Raw genomic sequence first — 27207 nt, 5'->3', positions numbered from 1 at the left:
CGCGACGACTGAGGATAGTCCTGGCCAGAGGCCGGGAGGGGTCGAGAAATGTTGGACAACTTAGTGTGGTGAGGAGCGCCGGGGGTGCAGATAGACGCTTAATGACACCGCCCTGCAACTGATGAACACACGCCAGGCGTACCGCATTGCCACGATAAACATTAATGGCATTCGGACACCGCTTAAAATTCAAATGCTGAAAGATATGTTACGCGCTGCGGACGTGGATATTGTACTCCTACAAGAAGTGCGGTTCACATCGCCGCCAGAGTTCTACGGATACGAGGCATATTATTCAGTGCACGATGAAAATGGATGCGGTGTGGCGATTCTCACCAGGGAAGGAATGGGACTGGAGGACTTCACGTCTCTCCCTTCGGCAAGTGGCATAGCGATCACTGTCGATGGCGTTCGTTTCATCAATTTATACGCGCCATCTGGCTCCACAAAACGCAGAGAAAGGGCGACCTTTTACACCGAAGAGATAGCACCGTTGTTCGCTGGACGCTATGACAACCATATAGTGATCGGCGACTTTAATTGTGTCGTCGACAAAAAGGACCAAGTACCTCATTATGTGCCATGGATGGAACTGCGTGCGTTGATTACCGAAATGGTGCTTCTGGATACCTGGGAACTGCAGCATAGCGACAGACCGGGTTATACGTTTGTAACGGGACATTCGGCGAGTAGACTTGATAGAGTGTATGTGACACGAGCTCTACGGACGGCGATACTGGTTGCCGAAATCTGGCCAGCGGCTTTTACGGATCATATGGCGTACGTCTGTACGATTTCACTAACGCGTCAGAAGATATGGCGCAGTAAGGGTCACTGATAAACGAATTGTGCACTTTTACGTGACACTGAATGTCGCCGGACGATAGAGGCGGCCTGGGAGACCTGCGTTTGTCGCCAACGAGCATACACCTCGGTTCTCCAGTGGTGGATTAAATGCGCAAAATCAACGTTACGGAGAACGTTGATACGATACGGGCAGGACAAACCGCAGTGGAACCGCACGACGGCTGATTTTTATCTTACAGCTCTGAGAGAGCTGATGACCCAACAACCATCACCGGAAAGGCACACGGCCATGCGCAGGATAAAAGCCAAGTTATTACGGCTGACGAGACTAAGAATGGAAGGTATAATGGTCCGGGCGAGATTGGCGGACACAGTTGCTGCCGAAACGCCCTCTATGCACCACGTAGTACGTGAACGCCAGCGACGACGCAGGACGTTGATCAGGGAACTAATCTCTGAAACTGCCCAGCAAGTTGTGCACCAACGTGATATTGCGCATGTGTTTACTGACTATTTCCGCCAGTTATATGGACCTGTATAAGTGAACCACGAGGCACTACATGATGTCATCTCGGAAATGCCAGATAGAGGACCACCACTGGATGCAGAGACTTTCATCACAGCGATAACAGAGGACGAGCTGACGGATGCAATTGCCAGGGGGGCTCCGAACAAGTCCCCAGGACAGGACGGCTTCCCAATTGAATTTTACCGCGCCTTTGCATACCTCATGGGACGGACCTGGATTCAGATGTACAACGAACTCCTGTTACCGCAGACTGAGATACCTGCCGAATTCACGGAGGGTATCATCATCCCAATACCCAAACCACGCGGTGGCAGATGGCCAGGAGATTATAGACCACTCACTCTCTTGAACTGCGACTATAAGATTTTCGCGCGCATCCTTGGGGCTCGCCTGCGGTCTTCAATTTCTGATAGACTCCTCATAGATCAAACTTGCCTCGGCGGTAAGAGTAACGTACATACGGCGCTCGGTGACTACCGAGATATCATCGCATTAGCAGCGGCATGCCGAGTGCGTGGGGCATTCGTTGCTATTGACTTCGAGCATGCGTTCGACAGAGTGGATCATACCTTTTTGCATGCGGTGATGGGCAGACTGGGAATCCCACAGGCCTTCATTCTAGTGAACATGTGACTGTTACACGGCGTGCGATCAAAGGTCTCGGTGAATGGACGGGGCACTGACAACATTGTTATTTCAAGGTCAGTTCATCAAGGTTGCCCCCTTTCGATATTTTTGTATGCAATGGCTTTGGAACCCAGTCTATATGGTCTCCGAAGACGGTTGGAGGGAGTGCCGTTGCCACAACTGACCTTTCATTGCCGCGCTTATGCTGACGATGTGATGCTGGTGGCACGGACAGGCGAAGAAGTACGTACGGCGTTGGCATGGATACAGCGCTACGGGATGGCGGCAGGAAGGGTGCTTAATCTACAGAAATCACGCTGCATGAATGTCGGTAGAGGATTACAACCGGGGGAGGAAGGCCCGCTCATGTTAGTTAAGACCATAAAATGCCTAGGTATTACGTTCCACACGGATGTGCAGCGGACAGCAGTGGAAAACTACCGACGCATATTGAAGCTGATGCGGACAATGGTGCTGTTACAGATATTAAGAGCGTTGGATATGATTCAGAGGGTGACCTAGCACCGAGACTCACTCACGTGGCGCATGTCCTGCCTTTAACGCGCACAATGGCATCACGGATACAAGCAACTTTCGGAACCTACGTGAGTGTGGGACACCTGTATAAGATCCAATACACAACTCTTACGCTACCACCTGGAGAGGGTGGACTTGGTCTAGTGAACGTATATGAAAAGGCACGGGCGTTATTCGTCAGTACGGTTTTCCGACAGTGGCGCGGTCAATTTCGCAATATCTCGGGTGCGTTGGCCGATGTACTAGCGCCCACTTCAATGCTGCCCCCAGTCAATGTGGGCCATATTTCACCGAAGCTGTCACATTTCATGTTTTTTTTTTTTGGAGCTTAGCTATGTCAGAGATTCCTTCCCAGCAACACGACTACCGACGACGCGAGATGTATACCAACTCTTACTGCGCCGGTGTCCCAGGAATACCCTGGAAAAGAAGTACCCAGACAAGAACTGGTGACAGATATGGCGCGTTATACGGAACGTTTAACTCCCAACGTCGGTACGCTCAACATGGTATGTGGTGGTAAATAGGAAGTTCGCAACGAATCAACGGCGGCACGCGATTCTTTTGGCAGACACTCCACTATGTTTAGGCTGCGCAACAGTGGGCACTGATGAACATCGTTTAGCATGTGGTGGGACGGCTCCAGTGTGGCACTTGGTACAACAGATATTGGCGTTCCTGTTACGCTCCGCCCCTCACACAGTTTCACCAGACACACTTTTGTTCCCCCAAGAATCTTATTTACCGGTCCAATAAACCAATTCAGTGACATGGGTACGTGGAATGGTGGCGGGCTACGTCTATAACGAATCGGAAAAGGACAAAATTGATTTTTGGCATTTTCTCCTGGATGGACACACGAAGCTGCAACAGCATAAGAAATATGGGCAAGACTTCACTAATTACTTGCGACTTACATTTACCGACGCGCCGGCCAGATGGGGTGTGACGGGTGAGAGATGAGACAGACGAAGAAGCCGAGATAGACATCGATCACACTTACGGACCCTTAGTTAATTTCGAGAAGACGACCCAGTCTTACACCAACGTCTGGAGAACGAGTCGACAGATGGCTCTCTTGCTATATCGAACGTCGGGTCGTGAGCAGGTGTCGCCCCGACACGAATTTCATTTCATTGCTACAGGAGCATGTTTCTTTTGCATTTGTACTTTCCGCAATGTCTTCATGTCTTTCATTTCGGCATTTTCAGTTTTATTCATTTCCTTAATTACACAATTTTCTAATTAGGCACTATTTGTCAACATATGGACATTGTAGACACTACTTATACGGTAGTACAACAAAATGTATGTCAGCAAAGGTGGTAAGCCTGACATTGTATTGAGAAAAAAAAAAGATGGATAGAGCGTCTACCTTGTAAGTAGGAGATCCCGGGTTCGAGTCCTGGTCGGGGCACACATTTTGTTCTGTCCCCATCGACATATATCAACGCCCGTCAGCAGCTGACGGTATTAATATAATTCTAATTGAGATACAAATATATCGGGGAGGTTGCAAGGTGCGCGAAGCCATGAGAGAATTAACGACCCATAACAACAGTTGAGCTGATATTCTGGGATGTCCGCTTATTGCTACAGGAGGGTTCCTAGAAGTGTTAAACCGAACGGCAATGGCCTTGTCACCGTGGTAACACCGGTTCCCGTCAGATCACCGAAGTTAAACGCTGTCGGGCTGGGCCACCACTTGGATGGGTGACCATACGGTCTGGCAAGCGGGATGCACTCAGCCTTTGTGAGGCAAACTGAGGAGCTACTTAATTGAGAAGTAGCGGCTCTAGTCTCGTAAACTGACATATGGCCGGGAGAGCGGTGTGCTGACCACATACCCTTCCATATCCGCATCCAGTGACGCCTGTGGGCTGAGGATGACACGGTGGCCGGTCGGTAACGTTGGGCCTTCCAAGGCCTGATCGGACGGAGTTTAATTTTAGTTAAACTGAATGCTAAACTGGTTCCATATAGGGAGGGGTCAGCAAAAGGAAGTACTAACCCACAAGAATGTTGCTTTTCCGCATGTTATATGTCTTGTTACATTCAAAGTCAAGATCATAAATACAGTAAGACAAAACAATTTATCTAGTAGGCAGTAATTTATGGTGGTACTGATTACTAGCATGTCCTGCATTCGAATCCACAACAGATAACGCAATGACCCTAATTCTTGCTAAATTGATGGTTTAGGGTTATCTCTTTATTTCACTGACCTTTTCATACACACTACAGAATCACGACTCACAAACAATAGAAGACACAATCAGCAGTTATGTGATTCGTAGACACACAGAGAATATGATGAAGTTACTGTCATGTAACGAAGTCTTTGTACCGTCAGGCAGAGACCACCCGTCCGGATAGCCGTGCACGTTATGGCGTTGATACCAGGATAGGAGGTGCGGCGGTCCCGGATCGTTTCTGCCTGGCGGATTAATGACGAGGGTCGGTGTGCTGGGGAGCCTGGATGTGGTTCTTTTTTGCGGTTTCCCTCATTCGTCTAGGTGAATAACGGGCTGGTACCCAATTCCCACCTCAGTTATACGATTCGCAAACATTTAGAAAACGTTGCTCACTTTTATGTGAACATCACTACAGACAGACAGTTGAGGAGCAAATATTTCGTCTTGGAGGGCTAATGGTATGATGACAGGAAGGATATGTGGATGTGGATATGCCGACCCTGCGCCGATCGGGACAAAGGCACAAAAACAAGAAGGCCCTCAGAAAAAGAGGGCACTGCGGGTGTGTAGGTAAATACTAACGAGAAAAAGTAGAAGAGGAACTTACTGTCGGTGGTGCCTACTCCTTTCTGCTGTCCATTCTCCACTGTCTCTCCTTTATCAGGGTCGACGTAACCCTTGTTTTTGAGCTGAATGAGAAGGTCCATGAAGTCTTTCCTTCTAAGGTTGTTCTTCTCTCTGTAAGCGACAGTGTCTGCAACCATCTGCTGGAAATATTTGCTGACATTCGATCCTCCTCCCTTGATTCTAGAAAAGAAATATAAGTTATTTATTATTAAAGCAAAAAAAATTCAAATGGCTCTGAGCACTATGGGACTTAACTTCTGAGGTCATTGGTCCCCTAGAACTTAGAACTACTTAAACCTAACTAACCTAAGGACACCACACAAGTCCATGTCCGAGGCAGGATTCGCACCTGCGACCGTAGCGGTCGCGCGGTTCCGGACTGAAGCGCCTACAACTCTCGGCCACTCCGACCGGCTTAAAGCAAAGATTCTATCAACAATTCCTCCTTTTCCACTGTGGAAGGAGATTACTTACCTAACATATCCCACATTATATACACAGTGGCCAATGTAATAGACTCGTTACTTAGTTTGTGAAGGTTAACAAGAAGCGAGAAAAGACTGTGAACCATCACTAGTACAGTGGCAGGAAGCAGGAAGAACGATGTGTGCTGGCACGTGACTGCTAGCAAGTCCATATCAATTTGTTCCATAGTGTGGGGTCAAGAAAAGTCTAATCGCCAGATGGACGCAATCCAAGCAGATTTCTGTTGATAGTGTTCAGGTAATGCCGATAACAATAAGCAAACGTCGGCTGTTTGAGACTTCATGGTCGGTTATGGTGAAGTCATGTGCCAGTTTAGTGATCTGTTAATACATTACTGGCCATCAAAAATGCATCACCAGGAAGAATGGCAAACATACTCAGAGGATGTATATGACATTCTGTTGTGAAGGACGCTAAAGGAACAGTAGGCTTTAAAAACCCATGGACGACGAGACCAGTGGAGACATATAACTACTGCATCCGTTGAGCATTCTGCCCCAGATGAACGTGACTTCATACATGAAAATTATGTAAGGAGGAAATTGAAAATTGACCATTCAGCCTTTATAGCCTTCGATAACTGCGAAGGTGTTGCCAGTGAAGGATTTTCTGCACGAACTGACCTCTCGATTGTGTCCCATAAACGTTCGATAGGTAGCCATAACATTTGATCGAACTGTCCAGAACGTTCTTCAAACCAATCGCCAACAGTTGTGTCCTGGTGATATGGCAGATTATCATCCATCAAAATTTCTTCGTTGTTAGCATGAAGTCCGTGAATGGCTGAAAATGGTCTCCAAGTTGCCAAACATAACCACTGTCAGTCAGTGATTGGATCAGTTTGAGCAGAGAACTCGGTCCATTCAGTATAAACATAGTCCATATCATTACGAAGCCACCGCCAGCTTGCACAGTGCATTATTGACAGCTCGGGACCATGGCTTTGTGGGGTGTGAGCCACACTTGAACACTATCATCAGATTTTAACAACTAACATCGGGACTCATCTGACAGGGCCATGGTTTGCCAGTCGTCTAGGGTCCAACCAATATGGTCACAGGCCCAGGAGAGGAGCTGCAGGCGATGTCCTGCTGTTGGCAAAGACACTCGCGTCGGTTGTCTGCCGCCAATTTTCGCTGGACTGTCCTAACGGATACGTTCGTCATACGTCCTACGTTGATTTCTGCGGTTATTTTATGCCGTCTTGTTTTTTTCTGTTAGCACTACAACTCTACGCAAACGCCTCTGTTCTAGGTCGTTAAGTTAATGGCGTCAGCCATGCCTTGTCCGTGGTGAGACAAAATCACCAGAACAGAAAAGCAATTACTGTAACACCAGGGTGGCTTGAGGGCCATGTTCTGATCATTCACCAGTTACGCCCCAAGACTGCAGCTGTTTGTTTCAACACAGTTTTAGCAGAACCACTGCCGAAGAACAGTTAGTGACTTGTAATCGGAAAGAACGAAATGAAAAAGGTAAATCGTCTTTGAGCACGGTAATTGCAACAACGTAGCACTCCGTCGTGCTGCACATCGGTCGATGCGAATTTGGCGATGCCCAAGAAGATGGATAAGAAAGTACGACACTTTCCAGTCACAGATGCCCATGGAGGTAATCAAAAATCAAATGTTCAAATGTATGTGAATCCTACGGTACTTAACTGCTAAGATCAGTCCCTAAGCTTACACACTACTTAACCTAAATTATTCTAAGGACAAACACACAAACCCATGCCCGAGAGAGGACTCGAAACTCCGCCGGGATCAGCCGCACAGTCCATGACTGTAGCGCCCCAGACCGTTCGGCTAATCTCGCGCGGCGCCATGGAGGTAATCGCCAGAGATAACTTCACCTCTCGTTTCAAAGAAGTTAGCGCACCAAAGTGACCGACTACATATAGTTGAACAAAGATTTGAAGTAAGGAACCCCACCGAACATCAATACGGTCATATTCTAAGAGCGCACGAAATGGTAAAACGCGTGAAAGTTGCTTGTTTCACTCTCTTGATATGTTCAATGACTACATGATAACCACAAAGTATAGAACATGAGAGTTTATTGCTTTGTACAAACAAAGATTTGTAGGCTTTCATGTTCCACAGGCTGAGTTATCCCACAACACTTCTTGACTTCATAACTGTCGGCTTGGCTGTTTTTAGAATCTCAAACTGGCAGACATGCTCTTCGCATCATTCTTGAATGTTTGGACCACTGTCATGAAAACACCCTGTAGGCAGCGATACACAGTGAAGTAGTGCAAGGCCATAAGAATTTACTTTTTCTAGCAAGTCCAGTATCTCCACGATAAGTGTATAGAAGCATTAATAGTCCATGAAGACGTCGTGAAATGGACGTAGCTTCAAAACATTACTTTTGAGACCCTGGGAAGTGAATTCGGCAGCAACACAAAGGGGATGCGCCATGTTTGTGATATGCAGAGTGTTGTCCATCACATCCAAACTCTGAAAGAGGACGATTAGGATTTAATGTTCTATTGACAAACAAGGCACTACAGACGAAACGAAAGCTTGAATTGGGAAGCGATTTCAGACGTGTCTTTCTAAAGAAATCTTTCTAACGTTTGCCCTAAGGGATATAGAGAAACTACAGAAAAGCTAAATCTACGTAACTGGGTGAGGATTTGAACAGGTACCCTCTGGAGCATGGTACTAGACTCTTATCTATGGCGCCTTGAGGCTCCTCATATCAAAGAGATTCCTCTGGTGGAACGGAGCGTTGCAGGTCTCACCTTAGATACTCCATTAATGTTGGGCTGACGAAGTTCAGAACGAAAGAGATGGCTGCTTGCCAAGTGGGCTCAAAGATCGTGCGTCCCCACTGCCGGAACTCGTGGTCTGAGTTCCGCTGGCAGTTGCACTCCTGACCGAAGGCGACGGAGGAGATGACGGCAGTGGTGAACCGTGCTATCAGCTCGCGCACCTCCACCGACTCACCGCGGTCCACCATCTCCCCCCCATCACGTCCACCATCTCTTGCCCGCAGTCCTGGATCGCCTGTCACAGACAGATACACTTCGTCAGCGTCCATAATAGAGAAGAGTGTTTCAGCAAACTTGCATGTTTTTGTGACTGGATTCAAGATTTTTTTTATAAGAAATAACTTAATTCTTTATTCTTAACGGTACAAGATCAACAGTATTGAAGGTTATTTCTGGAGTACCCCTGAAGAATGTTATAGGACCAGTACTGTTAACAATGTACAGACTGATTTTGCTAAGAGGGGACAAACTGCAGAACATAATCCCTGGGAATACAAGGAACAAAAAAAAGTAATGTAGGTATATGGCCGGAAATGCATTCTGAGGGAGGTATATTCACTTGAAGGTGGAGAAGAGATCTCTGACAGTGATCGCGGTATCACGTTCCGGTGGTACTACCAACAGCCTTTCTGCAGCACGGTTTCGTCGTTGGTTCGCTGCACAGGCCACCCATGGTTCTGGAACTTCAATCATCCATCTCTCCCCAACTGAGAATGTTTGGGGCATTATAGGCAAGGCTCTGCAACCATCTCTGGGTTTCGACAGTCTAACGCGCCAATTGGACAGAATTTGGGCCGATATCCATCAGGAGGACACCTAACAACCCTGTAAACCAGTGCCAAGCTGAACAGCTCCTTGCATAAGGGCCAGAGGCGGACCAATGCGTTATTGACTTGCTCAGTGTGCCCTGTCTCTAGAATAAATCTTCCAATTTTTCTGAAATTATTTGTTTGTCTCTACATGGTCTGCCCGTGATAGCCGAGTGGTCAGCACGGTGGTCTGTCACAGCAAGGGGCCCGGGTTCGATTCCCGGTTGGGTTGGAGATTTTCTCCGCTCAGGGACTGGGTGTTGTTTTGTCATCATTATCATTTCATCATCATCAGTGGAAGGCAACGGGAAACCACCACTGGAATTACTTCCCTAGACGTTCATGTGGTGGACCTCTCTGACGAGGCTTCCCCCTTGACAAGACCTGCCGTAAGGCAGAACACGAAGTTTGTCTCTACATGTGCATCACATCTACTAATTTCCATCCCATTTGGATAATTCCTTCATGGTGCGTCGTTTTTTGCCTCAAAGAGAACATATACAAATATCCATGTGTATATTTATGTAGATACACATAAATACATACATGTAAATGCATTTATATGTGCATGTATATATGCACCTCCCAAAATAAAAAAAAAAGACGCGCTTGCAACTTAAGAGTTAAACTGGTAAGGAAACACAAAAAGAGTTAAATAGACAGCTTGCTGTCTGCAGGTGTATAGCAGGAGACAGTTAGAGGCTTAAACTGTAACTTCCGACTGCCTGTGGCGCAGTTGTTATTCATTTGTTTGTTTTGAAGAGCCAGCAACAGTTTGTTTCAGCCCAGTCAGGTTCCTACACTCGTCTGCTACTTCAAGTTACGTATTTAGCTCTTTCTGTGTTTTCTTACTAGTGCTGGGATGGAAAGGACGCCCGCATGCTGTGTGTGGATGCAGGAGGAGCTGTCCATAGTGTGTAAACAGCTGAAGCAGCTTTTGGGTACTATCAGGCATCTTCAGGCTGCTTCCTGAGATGCAGCAGTAGCGGAGCATCTGGCATATGACATAGGACACTTCAGGTGTCTGTTGTTTAGCTCACAGGCTCTGCCATTGAGGCTTCTCCAAGTGGACCCAACAGGGCGATCCGCCATCACTGCAGTCTGAGTGGCGGGTTGTAATGCATTCACATTGCTCCAGGCGGAGGGTCATTATGGAGGCTGGCCATTTGGCCTCGCCCATTCACCCTGTGACTGGCTCCTTCAGCAGGGTCTGACCAGGCACACGGGGTGAAGCGTTTGCCAGTTATTGGGAGCTTCAATGTTAGGTGCGTTATGAAGCCTTTTAAGTAAATAACATTCAAGGCCGAAAAGAAAGCCAGAGTGCACTCGGTGTGTGTATCATGAGGCATCATCTGAGCTGCATGCGAGGCCCTCCCTGCGGCTATCAAGCGTACAGGACGCTTATGTCAGCACCAGTGAGGTCTGCTGCTTGGGTTCTAAGGCCGCCCTCAGTTCATATGGGCAGCTGGCAGAGGTGGTGAAGGCTGCTAGCCTCACGCATGGTGTGCAAGCACTGTTGTTCTCAGAGTTTGTTGGCGTCTTTTGGTTTGGAACTGAGTGGAGGGTCCCAAAACAAAGTCTTCGTTGAATCTTCAACGGTCTTGGCTGTAGATTTTCTGGACCTGCGTTATTGGGTGGAGAGTTGTAGGCTTCTGTTGATAGACCAGGGGTGTGCTACATAGAGGAAGCAGCTGCTCGGGTAGTAGAGTACTTATGGAATGCACATGTGGTTTTTTTTAGGCTCGGCCGTGATTTGAGGCACACTGATGAACACTCGCCAGTGGACATCCAGGTAACGAAATCTGACCAGGTTCAGGGTAAAGACACGCAACTGCTAAAACTCTATCAGTAAACTGTCCAAGTATTCGTGGAAAGTCAGCGAATTTACTGATTCCCACAGTGTCGAACTCTAATTATTATCAGGAATAAGAGTTGGCTGAAACCCAAGATAGAAAGCTCTGAAATTTTTAACGAGTCATGGAAGGTATATCGGAAAGAGAGATTAGATGGCATGGGAGGATGAGTGTTCACTGCAATTTAAGAAAATATTGCCTCTAATGAGATGGATTTTGAGCGTGACAGTGAAGTTGTTTGGATGCGTGTAACAGATCTACGTGAAACCAAGTTGGATGTTGGATGCTTTTACCGGCCATCCGATGACGCCGTAACAGTTTTAGAATCATTCAAAGAATGTCTGTGCTCAGTATCGCGGAAATACCCAGATCATCCAGTATTAGTTGGAGATGACTTTAACCGACCGAGTATAGATTGGGACGTCTACAGATTCATTACAGAGGGTGCGGACAGGAATTCTTGCGAAATACTTTCCAACATTTTTTTCCAAAAACTGTTTTGAATAGTTAGAGCGACAGTTCACACATAATGGAAACATTTTAGACCTTGTAGCTTCAAGAGGCCTGATCTTATCGACGGTGTCCGTATAGAGACAGGGATTAATGACCGCGATGTCATCATAGCGACTATGGTTACTAAAGTTAATAAATCAGTCAAGATGGTTAAGAGAGTATTTTTGGTAGAAGGAGCTGATAGGCAGTTGCTAGCATCCGTCTTAGACAATGAATGGAGACCATTTAGAACTGATATCATGAAAGTAGAGGAGAAATTATTGGCAAAGTTTAAACAGTTTTGCAAATCGCGCTCTGGAGATCAATGCCGAGAAAGTGGATTAAGGACGGAAAAATCCACCGTGGTTTAACAACAGCTTTGGAAAATGTTTAGGAATGAGTATCGTTGCACTCTCGGTTCAAAAGAGAATGAGCGAATGACGACTGGCAATAGTTAATAGAGGTATGCGTGGGTAAAAAGAGCTATGGACGAAGCATACGACAACGACCACCGTCATACATCAGCAAAGGATTTAGCCGAGAACCCAAGAAAACTCTGGTCCTAAGTAAAACGGCTAAGCTGATCGATGGCTTCTACCCAGTGAGCCATTGGTCAGTCTGGTGTAACAGTAGAAGATAACAAAAAGAAAGAAATCGTTCATAAGAAGGATCGTACAGACATACCATCGTTTGATAGTCGAACAGACTCTCGTATGGAGTGAAACGTCCCCTTTGAACAATTTATACAGGACTGTGCTTAACCTGACACACAATATTTTTAGCGCAACGCAATCTGACTTTCAAAATTCCCTACAAAACAATGGCCCTGACTTACATTTAACTATACCTTTCACAAATCACTTACCTCACAAAAATCTTCGCTGCTCAAGCTACTGCAATACAGCGAGCGCCACTACTGCCAGCTAAATAAAAGATTCAAACTATGGAAGGCACTAACTACTGATAGGGATAGTTAGCAAATGAAAGATATTAATAGAGAACAAACAATGTATTTACCTTGATATCATCACAAGTCATAATATATATATCAGTTCATGACAAATTACAAATCTCCGCCATCTCTCTCCCCACATCCACCACTGCTGGCGGCTCACCTCCAACTGCTCAACGCTACGCGCTGTTAACAGCCAGCTGCCGCTGCCCAACACTACAATGGCAGACAACAATGCAAACTAGCCACAGACTGCACACAGCACAGCCAGTGATTTTCATATTGAGCGCTACGTAACGTTGCCAATAAGAAAACATAAACAGCCTACTTACATAGAGAAAACATAAACAGCCTACTTACATAGCCCCCATGCTCCCCACAAAAATTTTTACAAATGGTGTTGGGCACTGGCCAATACAGATTTGACAAAAATTTTTCACAATTACAGTAACAAAGATATAAAATGCACACACTTATTAATATTATGTTGGTCAAAAGATCAAAATTTCTCACAGTCCATAAAGACAGTCCACATTGTTCATCACAGTAAAAATGCAGAGTTTTTCTCAAAGTCCAAGCAGTAAAAGAAAATGCACATAGAAGTAGTGGATTTCCATGCAGTCTTGAAGAAGTAGTGTTGACCTTCCAACGGAAAGACAGTGCTGACTCTCGACATGCAGACAGGTAATGGGCCACAACAGAGCAAACCCACAGCAGAGTCATTCGAAGTTTGGAAGAATATTGGTAGGTAGGTCATCACAGAGCAGACCCACTGGAGTCCTGGTAGAGATTGTGGTATTGGTGGGCCACCAGAGGTGCAGACCCACTGCAGTCCTTGTAGAAATAATGGCGTTGGTAGGTCATCATAGATGCAGACCCACTGCAGTCCTTGTAGAGATGGTCAGCAGCCATCTGTTGTGACTGTGCAGGTGCACAATCACCATTGAAGAGTCTTCCGGATAATGTAGCAAGGCCATAACCACCACTTGTGCACTCACAAAGTTTTTGAAATTGTCCTTAGAACCAGCAATGCTGTTATCCAGTCCCTTGCTGAGTTATTAACACACGTGCAAACACTAACAGTCCCTACTTCTCACATATTGTCCATATACTATGACCAACGGAAATGTGTGCAGTGAAATGAATGCTTACATGTTAGTTTGATAAACTGGTGTCAATTACAATTTTATAACATGAGAATACAATAACAAAGGTACAGAATACATCATTAAAAACATAATAATACAGATAACATTTGTAGTACAGGCTTTACAAAAGAATAGAAATAAACATATACATGAGTGTTACAAAAATAGTGACATAAGTACATACATAAAATAATGAGAATAGTTTTCGAAACATTAATTTCACACATGAACATTGAAACAGAACAGAATTGTAAACAACTTTACAAAGAAAATAACATATTATTAATGCAACTTATATTTGAGGATAACAGTATTCCTCCTCATAGTGAATATAGCTTAGTATTAGAAGAGAAAAAAAATTCTATGAAACAGTACACAGAGACAGGAAGAAAACAAATACTCAAGGGTACACAAACACATAGTGGGATAACACCAATAGGAAAGGACAGGGTTCGTTTTCAGTGTAACATTTGGTACTGCAGTCCAACCCAAAACTTCATATATCTTTCCTCTTATTTCATCCTCTGTTTCCACCAAAAAAAATTCTATCCAAGCATGCTTTCTGTATTTATATGTTCACCCATTTCTTACCTCAACATTTATTTCCAAGAAAATCCTACCTAAACCTGTTTTATGTACTTTTTTCGTATTAATTCTCAATGCATTTCTTCCAATTCATCGCAACTCATTCTCTTATAGTCTACCCCCTCTTAAGCTAACTTAAATCTACTGAGCTCAGATGCTAAACTAAGGGACGAGGCAATGCAGCATCACATAACAAATCAACACAAACAGCAATGCAAAAAAATGCAAATTGGCAAAGCTAGCAGCATAAATGAGCAAAAGTCAAATTCAATAACACTATGCCTGGCAAACAGCAGCAACTTATACCTAAACATGACATAGCGCAAGCAGAAAAAATATTACACTAAACAACAATGCAGATAAGGGAAATGTATATTCACATCTTAATGTCTATGTAATTAAAATGGTGCACCACAAGAAGTTATTCTACCAAAAAGTTACCAATTACTTGAAAAGAAAATTATGAATGCAGTTACTAGTTCCTTCTTATTGTTCTTTCCTTTCCAAGTGCTCCTTTTTTAAAGAATGTGGATCATAAAATAATTATTTAATAGATCTGTTGACAGAAAGTGTTCACATTAGCAAATGCATTTTATTTTATAAAAGCAATGCTGCAACGCAGCTGAAAAACAGGTATCAAATGAAATAAGCAATTACGCAAACCAAAGCATAAAAATATCATTCAATAGTCATGTGACATTTCATAAGTTAGTAGAAATTCTCTCAACTCTCGTAGAAAGACGCTTGTCATAATCAGGTGTGCAGATGTAAAAATATTTCCAAGGATAATGGCCTCCCCTTTTTTTTTGTGCTACCGGTGCCGCTGAAAAGGGCTCACAATAATGGCTTTTTCTCCAGGCGTCTGACACAGCTGGGTGCCCGCGACGCATTACGTGCAGGTGGTCACTTAACTTTCGTACGGAAATATTTACGACAGGAGATTCTGCTACCGTGGTAGTCTCATATAAAAATATTTCACAGGTCAAGAATTAGCGTTGCAAATCTGTAGAAACAAAACCCTATAAATATAACAGTGTCCAAAAAAATTTTCAGTGGCATTGTGATACATTCATGCATATAGACACACATTTCATAACTCTTAAAGTACGATTCTTGGTTTCCAACAACCTTTTCATAAATCAGAGTCCCTAACCCCTACTCCTTATTTCTTACCTTATTACACATCTACGTATCCATCGACACTCGTCAATATTTCGTCATTATAAATATGAAGCATAATCAAATAACTCATATAGCCTCAGCCTATTAATCATAAACATACCTCAGCAGCATAATACACATCGTCGTCGTAAAAATAACATCATTAACACCTCAGTCAAATATCAAAATCGTCGTAGCTTTCTGCAATACTTCCAAACCTAAAGAAAATTCTCTGCTCATGTCAAAAGTGTCATCTGCCTCAAACGTACTTTAAAATCATGCTCCCTTACCAAATACATCATTCAAAGCTCTCATAGTATCACAATGATTCCGAAAAAATATGAACAGTTTACAAAGTACAGATAAAATACAGTTTCATAAGTGTGAAGTTACCCAACTGTGTATTGCGTAAACATGTGTCACTGATGTAGAAAAAAAATGTTTGTCTCTCTCAGTTAAATGATCAGACAGCTGTGTAAATTGTGTGTTAGAGAAATATGGTACCTATGTGTAAAGTTGTATAAGCAAATACCATATTAGCTAGGGTTCCTTGTGGTTGCCACACACATGGTACACAAAGTAAGCATGTACCCCCCTGAGGATAAATGTAATTATACCCTCAGGTGTTACAAATTACAGCAATGGAATGAAATGTATCACGGAAAACTTTCTTTGTAATTAAAAAATCTTTGAAAATAAGTGTTTTAAGTATAAGATTAATCACTCAAATGCGTGTCCTGTAGCGCTAAATGCGCGTCTTGCTGTAAGATAATTCTGTGGAACTGTCGTAGTTATCGTCCTCTGTAAGCAAAGTTCTGCTAAAGTCAATGTACTTACCTCATGATACACAAAAGTGAAATGCTTTACGTATAGATATCTTAGTTATTACGCTTATTGCCGTGATGAGGAAAGTACTGTACAGTAACGTATTGTTATGCCACGAAAAAGGCTGTCTCATTGTTGCTATACCACAAAAGTTACTACTAAAACATGTTTTTCTTCCTAGAAGAATTCAGAAAACTGTGCAGATATAAAACAGATACACTGCAAAAGCAACATTGTAAATTGTCACTCATTAGTAGCGTCGTGATAAAAATCGTGTAGCTGTCACATAAACTAACCTCTGTGTCATCTGGTATCTCTCAGAAAGTACTTTAAATCCGGAATGTATTTTCAAGTAAACCAAAATGTTGCATTAAAATCTCATTAGCAGTACTGGTAAATGTTCTAATCGTACAACTAACAAGCAAGAATGTACACACACAATTACACTGTGTCGTCAGTTCGCAATAACAATGCATTCATAATTTCTGTTTAAATAATTTCTCTTGGTTCTTGGCTGGATATTGAACTTCAAACATTGTTGCATGGTAACAGTTTCTAAAGCATACTAGTAACGTGAAGTGAAACGTTTTATGGCAAAGACAAAGTTAAAAAGCAGATTATCTTTCAATAAACGGTTTTACATGTGAAATATGGTGTAAACCTTTACTCTTCCTAGTACGCAGAATTTCAACTTGAATGCAATTATCATGCGGTATTCGCCCGTAAAGAATACTGGAATCTTGCTCAAGGTTAGCGTCAATGTTATTTTTCTCTGAGCCAGCCGGCGCACGCGGCTGCCTGCGGTGTGAGTCATTGTCTGTTTCTTTGTTGGCGCGCGTCGTTATTGGGATTAGGAGACCTAACTTCTACAAATTCGCCTTGCCGAGAGGGCCCTGCTCTGTTTGAATCCCGCCAGTTCTGATGCAATTGACGTCTGTCGTTATGATCATATCGTCTGTCGTCATTTCGGTAGAATCCGTAGTTTCTTCCTTGTCGGTCACGTGGTGGAGAATTTCTCCCTGAATCGTAACTCCGCGCTGAACTGTTGCGTCTGAAGTTATTCTGTCTCCCTTGATAATAATTATTTTGGTTCCCATATTGTCTGTTTCTCTGATTGTCTCTGTGATAGTCGCTACCGCGGAGAGGTGATCTTTCCCTGTAATTATTACTACTCTGCCAACGGTTGTCGTACGGGTAGTGTCTGTTTTGGTCACGATTTGTGTTGTGAGAATAGCCTTGTCGTGTAAAGTTATTACTTCTTTCATCGCGGAATTGCGACGGATGTGACCTGTAATTGCTGTGTTCCTGGTTTCGCGTTCCGCGATTGTCAGTGTCAATTTCTAATTCTTGTAAGAGTCCCTGAAATGCTTCAATGTCGTCTTTGCAACGTCCTGCCAAAATAATATGTCGTAAATGTTCAGGCAGTTTGATTAAGCAAATGCGGATGAGTTCTGAGGGGCTGTATGGGTTTGAAAGATACTGATTCTTATGCAACATGTCTTCAAAATATTTCATAAGACTGGAAAATTCAGATTGTTCGAAACGTTTCATCATTATGATGCTATGTTTTACACGGTCTTGTGTAGCTTGAGACCAATATGCTGAGAGGAAGGCATGGTAAAACTCTCCTTCACTGTGGCAATCGTGAATTACCGATCGCATTCTTACAGCTGGTTCGTTCTCTAAGTAGCCACACATAAATTCTAATCTGTGTTCCAACGACCAGTTGGGAGGAAAACAATGAGAGAATTGATGGAGCCATGCTTGTGGATGAATGTCGTTGCCAGAATTCTTAAATGTTTTGAATTTACGTGTAGTAATGAACAGCTTATAGTCAAAATCGTCATGTCGGCGAGTCGCATGTCGGGCATTGTTACTTCGTTTCGGCGGTTCCATCTCAAAATCCAATGCGCCTTGCCAATTTCTTTCACAATTTCCGAAGTGCCCTGTGTTGTTATTTTGTGTCTGTTCCGTATTTGTATGTCCCTCTTCCCGTATTGGGGCGCGAGTGTCCTCTAAAATACGTAATTCTTGTACTACTTGTGCCAACTGATCTTGCACTTCCTGGATTTCTCTTTTGTACTGTGTATTGATTTGATTTTGATTTTGTTTGAATTTTCTAATTTGTTCATACTCTTCTGTGTCAGTGAAGGCTACAGGTGTTGTGTCGTTCAGATCATCATCTACCTTTGTAGATAAGTTAGGGAACTGATCTGAAAGTTCGGCTACTTTATCCGATAGTGAAATCATTTCCTCTGTATGTTTTTCTGAACCAAGTTTCAGAGTGTCCATTTGTGTTGCAATCGTGTCTACTGTGACCTTTAAGTTTTCCTGAGTTTTTGCAAGTTGCGTAACCGAATCGGTAGATGCAACTGAGTCAATTTTAGCTTGCAAGGTGTTGTGATTTTCATGAAAAATAGTTTGCAGTTCTTTTATGGCTGCTTCATGATTCTGTAATGCATTTTCATGCCGCGAAAAAAATAGGTTGGAAATGCTCACAAATTTGTGATTTTACGTCATTACAGACTTTTTGACGTTTCGATTCAATGTTATGTAACTCACTAGTTAAATCTTCACGTGTTTGTTCAAGTGTGGTGTCTAACTTTTGAAGATTTTGTTCCATTGTGTCTAACTTTTTGAGATTTTGTTCCACTGTGTCTAACTGTTGCTGTGTTTGTCTCTGATTTTGTTCCATTTGTTGCATTAATTGCAATAATAATGTATTAGTGTCTGGAATCTGTTTCTCTACGCTTTTCGGCAGTGCATTTGCACCGACAACATTCACATTTTGACAAGCAGAAAATGTGTCTTGACTTATTTGAGAAAACGGTGATGACCCAAAACCTGAATCTACAGTATTTGCGAAATTGTGTCCTGTCATTTCGGATTCCTGAGGCGAGCTGTTGCCGACCGATCGATCGATAATGCTTCCCTCTTCACTAATTGTTTCACTGTCCACGCCATTGTTTGCCGCCCGCTCCATTTCCCTATGCACAATTACCAAATTACTACTTTGAACATCAGTTAATTCATAACTCGGTGGCGCTAACACACTGCTCTCATTTTCACTGTCATTTCTCAGTTTACTTTGGAGCCTAGTATTACGTTTTTCACACGCCATTATTGTCACAGTATTTCACACGACAACACAGAAAAACACAATTTGAAGAGCAAAAATAAGAGAACACATTAACATAACACTGAAAATAATATCTAGTTAATTACAGCTGCGAAATACTTGGTGCAAATCTATATGCATGCCACAACTGTTTTACTGTACAACAATGAAAGGCTACAACTACAAAGGAGATTCTCTCTACAATTACGCGCTAGCAATAAACAAAAGCTACACTAAATACACAAACTACAAGAAAAATCAGAAGATTCCAGTGAGGTATCCTAGGCTAAGGGTCGACATATGAAACGTCCCCTTTGAACAATTTATACAGGACTGTGCTTAACCTGACACACAATATTTTTAGCGCAACGCAATCTGACTTTCAAAATTCCCTACAAAACAATGGCCCTGACTAACATTTAACTATACCTTTCACAAATCACTTACCTCACAAAAATCTTCGCTGCTCAAGCTACTGCAATACAGCGAGCGCCACTACTGCCAGCTAAATAAAAGATTCAAACTATGGAAGGCACTAACTACTGATAGGGATAGTTAGCAAATGAAAGATATTAATAGAGAACAAACAATGTATTTACCTTGATATCATCACAAGTCATAATATATATATCAGTTCATGACAAATTACAAATCTCCGCCATCTCTCTCCCCACATCCACCACTGCTGGCGGCTCACCTCCAACTGCTCAACGCTACGCGCTGTTAACAGCCAGCTGCCGCTGCCCAACACTACAATGGCAGACAACAATGCAAACTAGCCACAGACTGCACACAGCACAGCCAGTGATTTTCATATTGAGCGCTACGTAACGTTGCTAATAAGAAAACATAAACAGCCTACTTACATAGAGAAAACATAAACAGCCTACTTACAGGAGGACACAGAAATAGGCATCTCTAGGGCAGAGAAACAACTGAAAGAGTTGAAAACAAATAAATCGCCCGGTGCGGATGGAATCCGAATTAGATTTTACAGAAATTACTCTGCAGCTTTGGCCCTTTACTTAGCATGCACGTATCGCGAATTTCTCGTCGAGCGCAAAGTCCGAAGCGAGTGGAAAAAATATTTAACATGAATGCAGATGCTAGCGAAGCCAACAGGTTTCATTGCTGTATTTGACCACTAACAGCACATTTGTAATGTCTCCAACATGTTGCACGTGTCAGTCGTGGCCTGAACAATGAATGTTCTGTGTAGTTGTAGGTGCATTACGTTGAAGCTAAGAGAATTCTAATCTGTCGTGCTTGCACGGTCGGTGCCCCCATAACGCAGGCGGCTGAAGTGTTTGGTATTTCAAGAGGCATCATATTGAAGATTTACATCGCATACAGGAAAAGGAAATACAGCATCGGATAGATCACACCGTGGATAAAATGTGTTTAAGTGAACATGTCGGAAGGCCGTGAGAAGGATTTTCACGAAAAATAAGAAGACATCTCCAAAACTCGCTACAAAATTGAATGGCGCACTTGCAAACCCTGTTAGCACAAAAAAAAAAAAAATGCGGAAGGAGCTCCATAAGCATGGAATTTCTGTGCAAGGTGGAGTTCCAAAATCACTCTTCAGTGAAGCAAATGTGTGTGCTTATGTATGTGTGTGTGTTTGAAGTTCAAGGGCATTCAGTGGCGAGTTTATCAGCGTCCTTAAAATATTAAAAGAAACGAATGTGAAGAAAATATCTAAAATTGTAAAGCCACAAAACGTCACTCAATCACTCACTCCCACCTTATTTGTGTTGATCCACACAATCACTCTATCTTACATGCCGTAATATAGTGGAGAAAAGGTAAAAGGTGATATACATCGGATGAAAACACAGATAAAACGAAATGGTTCAAATGACTAAGCACTATTGGACTTAACATCTGAGGTCATCAGTCCCCAAGACTTAGAACTACCTAAAACTAATTAAGGACATCACACACAACCATGCCTGAGGCTCGATTCGAACCCGCGCCGTATCAACAGCATGGTTCCGGACTGAAGCACCTAGATAAAACGACAGAGCAACTAAAATAGAGAACTGTGACTTGCTGACCACATACGAAAAACAATGGTGAGCCAGTTGTAAAATACCTTAAAGATGTTAAAACGGAAAGTAAAACAAAAAATACGAGAGAAGAGATAAAATAACAGCTTAGAGAAATGTTACTACCTGACCACACGAAAACCTGGGTGAGCCATTCACCATTTTAACACTTTAAAAAAAGCTCCCTAAAAGTTTAGGAAACATAAAATCCCTGACCACATTCGTTTGACGGTCACTTAAAAGAGACGGCAGGTCTGTTGGCATATCAGCCCCTCTCTTCTGGTCTGAAAATAAAACAGAGTCTTCTAAAAAGTGTCGTACAGTGATCTGAACGCCACAAGCACCGTACATTGAAGAGTCCTCTCGCCACAGCAAGAAGCCACGCTTGAAGAGCTGTGTCCTATAGGCAGATGAGTGAGGAAAACCTCATCCCACCTGTGTGGCTGGAAGGAGGTATGCCGTGTCCACGTTGTGGGCTCTGCCGGATGCAGCTTCTTGTCTGTCACTCCCTGTCACTCTTCCGCACCCTCTTCCACACACTTATACCTCAACAGCGAGGCAATAGACCGTAACTAACTGAGTAGTGCATCTGTGGTCTAGGGGACTACACAGTCATACTTTCCATTGCCAGGCATAAGTGGATGACCTTCTGCTCCTGGCACTTTCACCTACAGAAATACAATACGCCATTGCATGGATCCGACAGTATGGAAGATCCTCTGGAAACATCCTCAATGTAGCCAACTCAGCGGTTATGAACTTTGGTAGTGGCCTCCAAGACAAAGGGGCACTGTCGTTCCTCACAATGGACAAATTCCATTACCTGGGTATCACATTCACTGGAAATACCTATCGTATGGCGGCGTAGGCCTACCGCCGTCAATATGAGCCCACATACAACAGAATCGCCGCTGCAGCTTGAATAAAGTCTAGCCAGTGGCCTACAGCAACACCAGTGTTGTGCCCAAGCTAGAACCCGTTACCCAAATCTTCTCCTTGCCAATGGTCCTAGGGCGACAATTTCAGGTGGCCATTGGGTACTTAATATCAGCAGGAACCATCTTTAAGGTCCGTTACGACACTTTCACCCTCCCCACTTCAGCAGAAGGACTCGGTCCCGTCGATGCTAAAGCCAGGAGATCCGCTTTATAATTAACTACTACGATAAGGTGTTGCGCAGCTCTTCCACGTCACCCATACACAGCCACATACACGATGCTCTTCCGAACACGAGCGCACCATGGGTGAAACAGTTTTACAAATTGTTTTCGCAATGCATCCCCTCCCCTCCCTGCAATATGTTGGAGAGCCTCCGCCCAGTTATTCATTGGACAAGAGCGTTGAAGAATATCCATGTACCGTTCCTTCCAGCGGATGCACGAGCCCTATGGTACCGCGTCGTGAACGGTAAAAGCCTGACGAACCAGCGACTTCACTATACTGGACTGACTAAATGACCGCCATGTATTCGCTGTCAGAGTGAGGATACTGATGAGCATCGTCTCATATGTTCGTCAATGCACGATATATGGCAACTCGTGCAGTGGATACTGGTGATGATGTGCACTCCAAGTTCGACTTTTGGTACCATGTTGTAGTCGCTCACACCGCTCTTGAGCGAACGCCATTTTACCGACGTCAGTTTGCTAATTACTTACACAACGTAATTTACGATCCTCCCCTCCCCCCGCCCGCCACACAGTTGGAGTTATCCAACATTCAGCGTGCCTGAAAACTCATGACAACCGTTTCGAGAACGGTAACAGCCCAGTCCCGGTGCGAGCCGCAGATACTCTCCAAGAAGCGTGCGCTACATCTCCCAAGTTATCTTCCTTTATCTTCGATAAGGATGGAAGCCGATGCAATGAATTACAATTTGTGGCACAGCCACGACTTGAAACCAGGTCTGCTGCTTGCTAGGCAGACCTTCGAGCCATTACACCACTCTAGCGTTGCGACTACCACAGCTAGATAGACTACCTAAGTCCAGTGCCTTCCCTAACACAAACTTCGTTCAAACCTTCAATCCATTATATTGTTCTCACATCATCACCACTGCTGAGGTTCAGGACGCTATCTTGCTCTTGCGGTGGGAAACTGCCCCTAAAGGTGGAAGAATGAGCAAAGATCAACAACATGCAGGGGGCAATGGAAACCGTTGCATTAAAGACACATAATGTGTATCCACACATGTGGCCTGTAACTGAAAAACTGTCATGATGATCTCTCCATTGGCAAAAGATTTCAGACTACCCCCCATATAGATTCCGGGAGGGGACTGCCAAGGGGGAGAAAGAGTAAAGTCAACGTTAATGTCAGAAGTTTGAACGTGGTAGGAAAGCTAGAAAATCGGAAAAGGATAATACTAAGGCTCAGTGTAGATACAGTGAGTGTCAGGGAAGTAAAATCGAAAGAAGGCAAGGATTTCTGGTGAGATGACTATCTGGTAGTATCAACAGTATCAGAAAATGGGATTCGTGTGAATAGGGAGATAGGGCAGAGATGAGTTACTGTGAGCAGTTCAATGATAGGGTTGTTCTGATCAGAATCGACAGCAAACAAAAACCGATAACGATAGCTGAGGTATGTATGGCAATGTTTCAAGCTGAAGATGAGGAGATAGCGAAAGTATGTAAGGATGCTGAAAATAGGTGATGCAGTACATAAAGGGAAATGAAAATCCAGTAGACATGGGCTATTCGAATGCAGCTGCAGTGGAAGGGGTAGAAGGAATATCGGCTTGGTACTAGAAATGAGAGAGGAGAAAGACTAATTGAGTTCTGCAATATATTTCAGCTAGTAATAACGAATACTCCGTTCAAGAATCACAAGAACAGGAGATACACGTGGAAAAGGCGAGGATATACAGGAAAATTTCAGCTACATTACATCATGGCCAGGCAGAGATTCTGAAATCAGATACTGGATTGTAAGGCGTAACTTGAGCAGATATAGGCTCAAATCACAATTTAGTAGTGATGGAGTACGCAGAAGTTTAAGAGATTAGTCAGCAAGAATCGTAAAAAAGTGGGATATGAAAGTACTAAGGAATGTAGAGATCTGCTTGAAGTTTTCAGAGGCTATAGATACTGCTATAATGAACATCTCAGGAGGCCGTTTAAACGAAGAGGAACTGACATCTCTTAAAATGGCAGTCACAGGTGTTGGAAAGAAAAACATAGGTACAAAGAAGGTAACTGCGAAGAAACTACGTGTAACAAGAAATACTTCAGTTGATCGATGAAAGAAGGAAGGACAAAAGTGTTCAGGGAAATTTTGGAATACAGAAATACAAGTCACCTAGAAATGAAATAAGTAGGGAGTGCAGGGAAGCTAAGGGGAAACCGCCGCATGAGAAACGTGAAGAAATCGAAAAATAAATTATTGTCAGAAGGACTGACTCAGCATATAGAAAAACGCAAAGAATCTTCGATGAAATTAAAAGCAACAGAGATAACATTATCATTGCAATGTGAATTCCACTGGTAAATGCAGAGGAGAGAATTGATTATTGGAATGAGCAAATTGACGGCCTCTATTGGGAGAGGGGGGGGGAAGGGGGAGTTGCCTGATGTGATGGAAGAGGTGGATGATCCAGTATTAGAATCAGCATTTAGCGGAGTTTTGAAGACTTATGATCGAATAAGCCAAAAGGGATCGATAATTTCCCCATCAGAAATTCTAAAATAATTGGCAGAAGTGGCAACAAAACGCCTATTCATGTTGGTGTGTAGAATGTATGAGTCTGGCCATTGACTTTTGCATAAATATCATCCACACACTCCCGAAGAGTGTAAGAACCAGAAAGTGCGAGAATTATCGCACAGTCAGCTTAACAGCTCATGCATCCAAGCTGCTGACAAGAATAATATACAGAAGAATAGAAAAGAAAACTTAGCGTGTGTTAAATGACGGTCGGTTTGGCTTAAGGAATGCTAAAGGCACCTGGGAAGCCTTTCTGACGTTGTGGTTCATAATGGAAGCAAGACTAAAGAAAAATCAAGACACGTTCAATGGATCTGCCCACCAGGAGAAAGCGTTCCACAATGTAAAATGGTGCAAGATGTTCGCAGTGGCCGATGTGGCCGAGAGGTTCTGGGCGCTTCAGTCTGGAACTGTGCACACCGCTATGGTCGCAGATTCGAATCCTGTCTCGGGCATGGATGTGTGTGATGTCCTTAGGTTAGTTAGGTTTAAGTATTTCTAAGTTCTAGGGGACTGATGAGCTCCGATGTTGAGTCCCATAGAGCTCATAGCCATTTGAACCATTTCCCCGCATTTTGGCGTATTTTCCCTCAGCTCATACGTATTTTCCGACAATTTTCGTAATTTTACCGATTTTGTGTCACTTCTGTTCATGTGTTCATGGCATCACTTTTCGCCACGTATTCTAAAACTACTTGTAAATGTAGTACAGTTGTCAACATCTAGTGCAACTAAGGTATTAGATATCAAAGGTACGCTTCTAGTGTCGAGGGATTTGCGAGAGGGTTGGGGAGGTGGAGCGAGAGGGGAAGCGGTGGAGGGGGTTTCTCAGAATGATGGATGATAACCAGTGGTCATAAATCAATTAACAGAACAATAGGTTAAGGGGAGGGTGAGGGGTCATAAATCAATCGAGTTTGCTCCTGAATGTTTGTAACCTGCACTAGTAAACTGCGCCAGAATATATACTTTGTATCACTGAGAGCATCACTGTTCATATTAAGAGGGACCAGTACAGTACACTGCAAGAAGAGGGCCGTCATACCTCCTCCCACATACGTCTCATGAAATGACCGTAGGGAGAGAAATCGGAGCTCATAAGAAAGTTTATAGTGAGCGATTCTTGACTCGCACTATTTGCGAATGCAAAAGAGAAAGGGAAAAATGACAGGGGTACAAATGGTACTCTCCACCACACAATGTAAGCCGGCTTGAGGAGTATGGATGTAGATGTGACAATTGAGCTGAAATCCTACTTCGGATACTCATTCTCCAACATGCTATAAAAACATTATGTACATTACTTTTCTTGTGCTGAACCTAAAGCTAGTACAAGCATATAACCCAGTTCAAATGTTGTAAAGAGTTGCATGCAAAGGAAGTGACTCCATATTCTGTACTAAATTGTCTGCACACTAAATTGCCCTTCAGCCTAAACATACAGAATATAAATAACATTCTGGCAGGCTATCACGTCGTTATTATGACGAGTAGATGGCGTAGTGTTTTGAGCCGGTATCCTGGACTGCAGTTCAGTCCTTATCTCACATCCGTTTCGATTGACTGTTAAGACGTTTTAAGTTTCGTACATGCATAGAATGGGAAAATTACACACCATATGGCAACCTAACTGTGAGGGGACAGAGGGTGAATTTCTGTCGCAATCCTACATAGACTTCCAACGTGTACTGAAACGTTACTGTATACTTTAATCCGTTGAATGGTGGCTGATCAGCTCCATGTCATCTAACAGCATCACAGAAAATGAGGATCTAGGCTCAAACGCAGACATTGTGAAATATGGATATGTAAGGGGAAGACCCAAGATAACTAAACGGTATTATTATTAAATAACGATGTCTTAATCCTTTCAGACACATTGGCTTCCACTGTGTACATTAATGTTTAATGTGTCATCGCT

General features: G+C 43.4%; 1 protein-coding gene across 1 annotated transcript in view; it reads right to left on the bottom strand.

The window, feature by feature from the left end:
- LOC124616589 (cytochrome P450 6k1-like) overlaps positions 1-27207 on the bottom strand; it is a 72169-nt gene that overhangs the window by 15990 nt on the left and 28972 nt on the right. Inside the window, exons 2-3 of the mRNA XM_047144909.1 lie at positions 8558-8822; positions 5303-5502 (exon numbers count right to left, since the gene is read on the bottom strand). Coding sequence (XP_047000865.1) covers positions 5303-5502; positions 8558-8822 — 465 coding nt within the window. The remainder of the gene's footprint in view (positions 1-5302; positions 5503-8557; positions 8823-27207) is intronic.

This window comes from Schistocerca americana, chromosome 5 (genome assembly GCF_021461395.2).
Source record: "Schistocerca americana isolate TAMUIC-IGC-003095 chromosome 5, iqSchAmer2.1, whole genome shotgun sequence".
NCBI classification, from domain to species: domain Eukaryota; kingdom Metazoa; phylum Arthropoda; class Insecta; order Orthoptera; family Acrididae; genus Schistocerca; species Schistocerca americana.
Note: the sequence above shows the minus strand (reverse complement) of the source record. Positions and strands in the feature narration are given on the sequence as shown.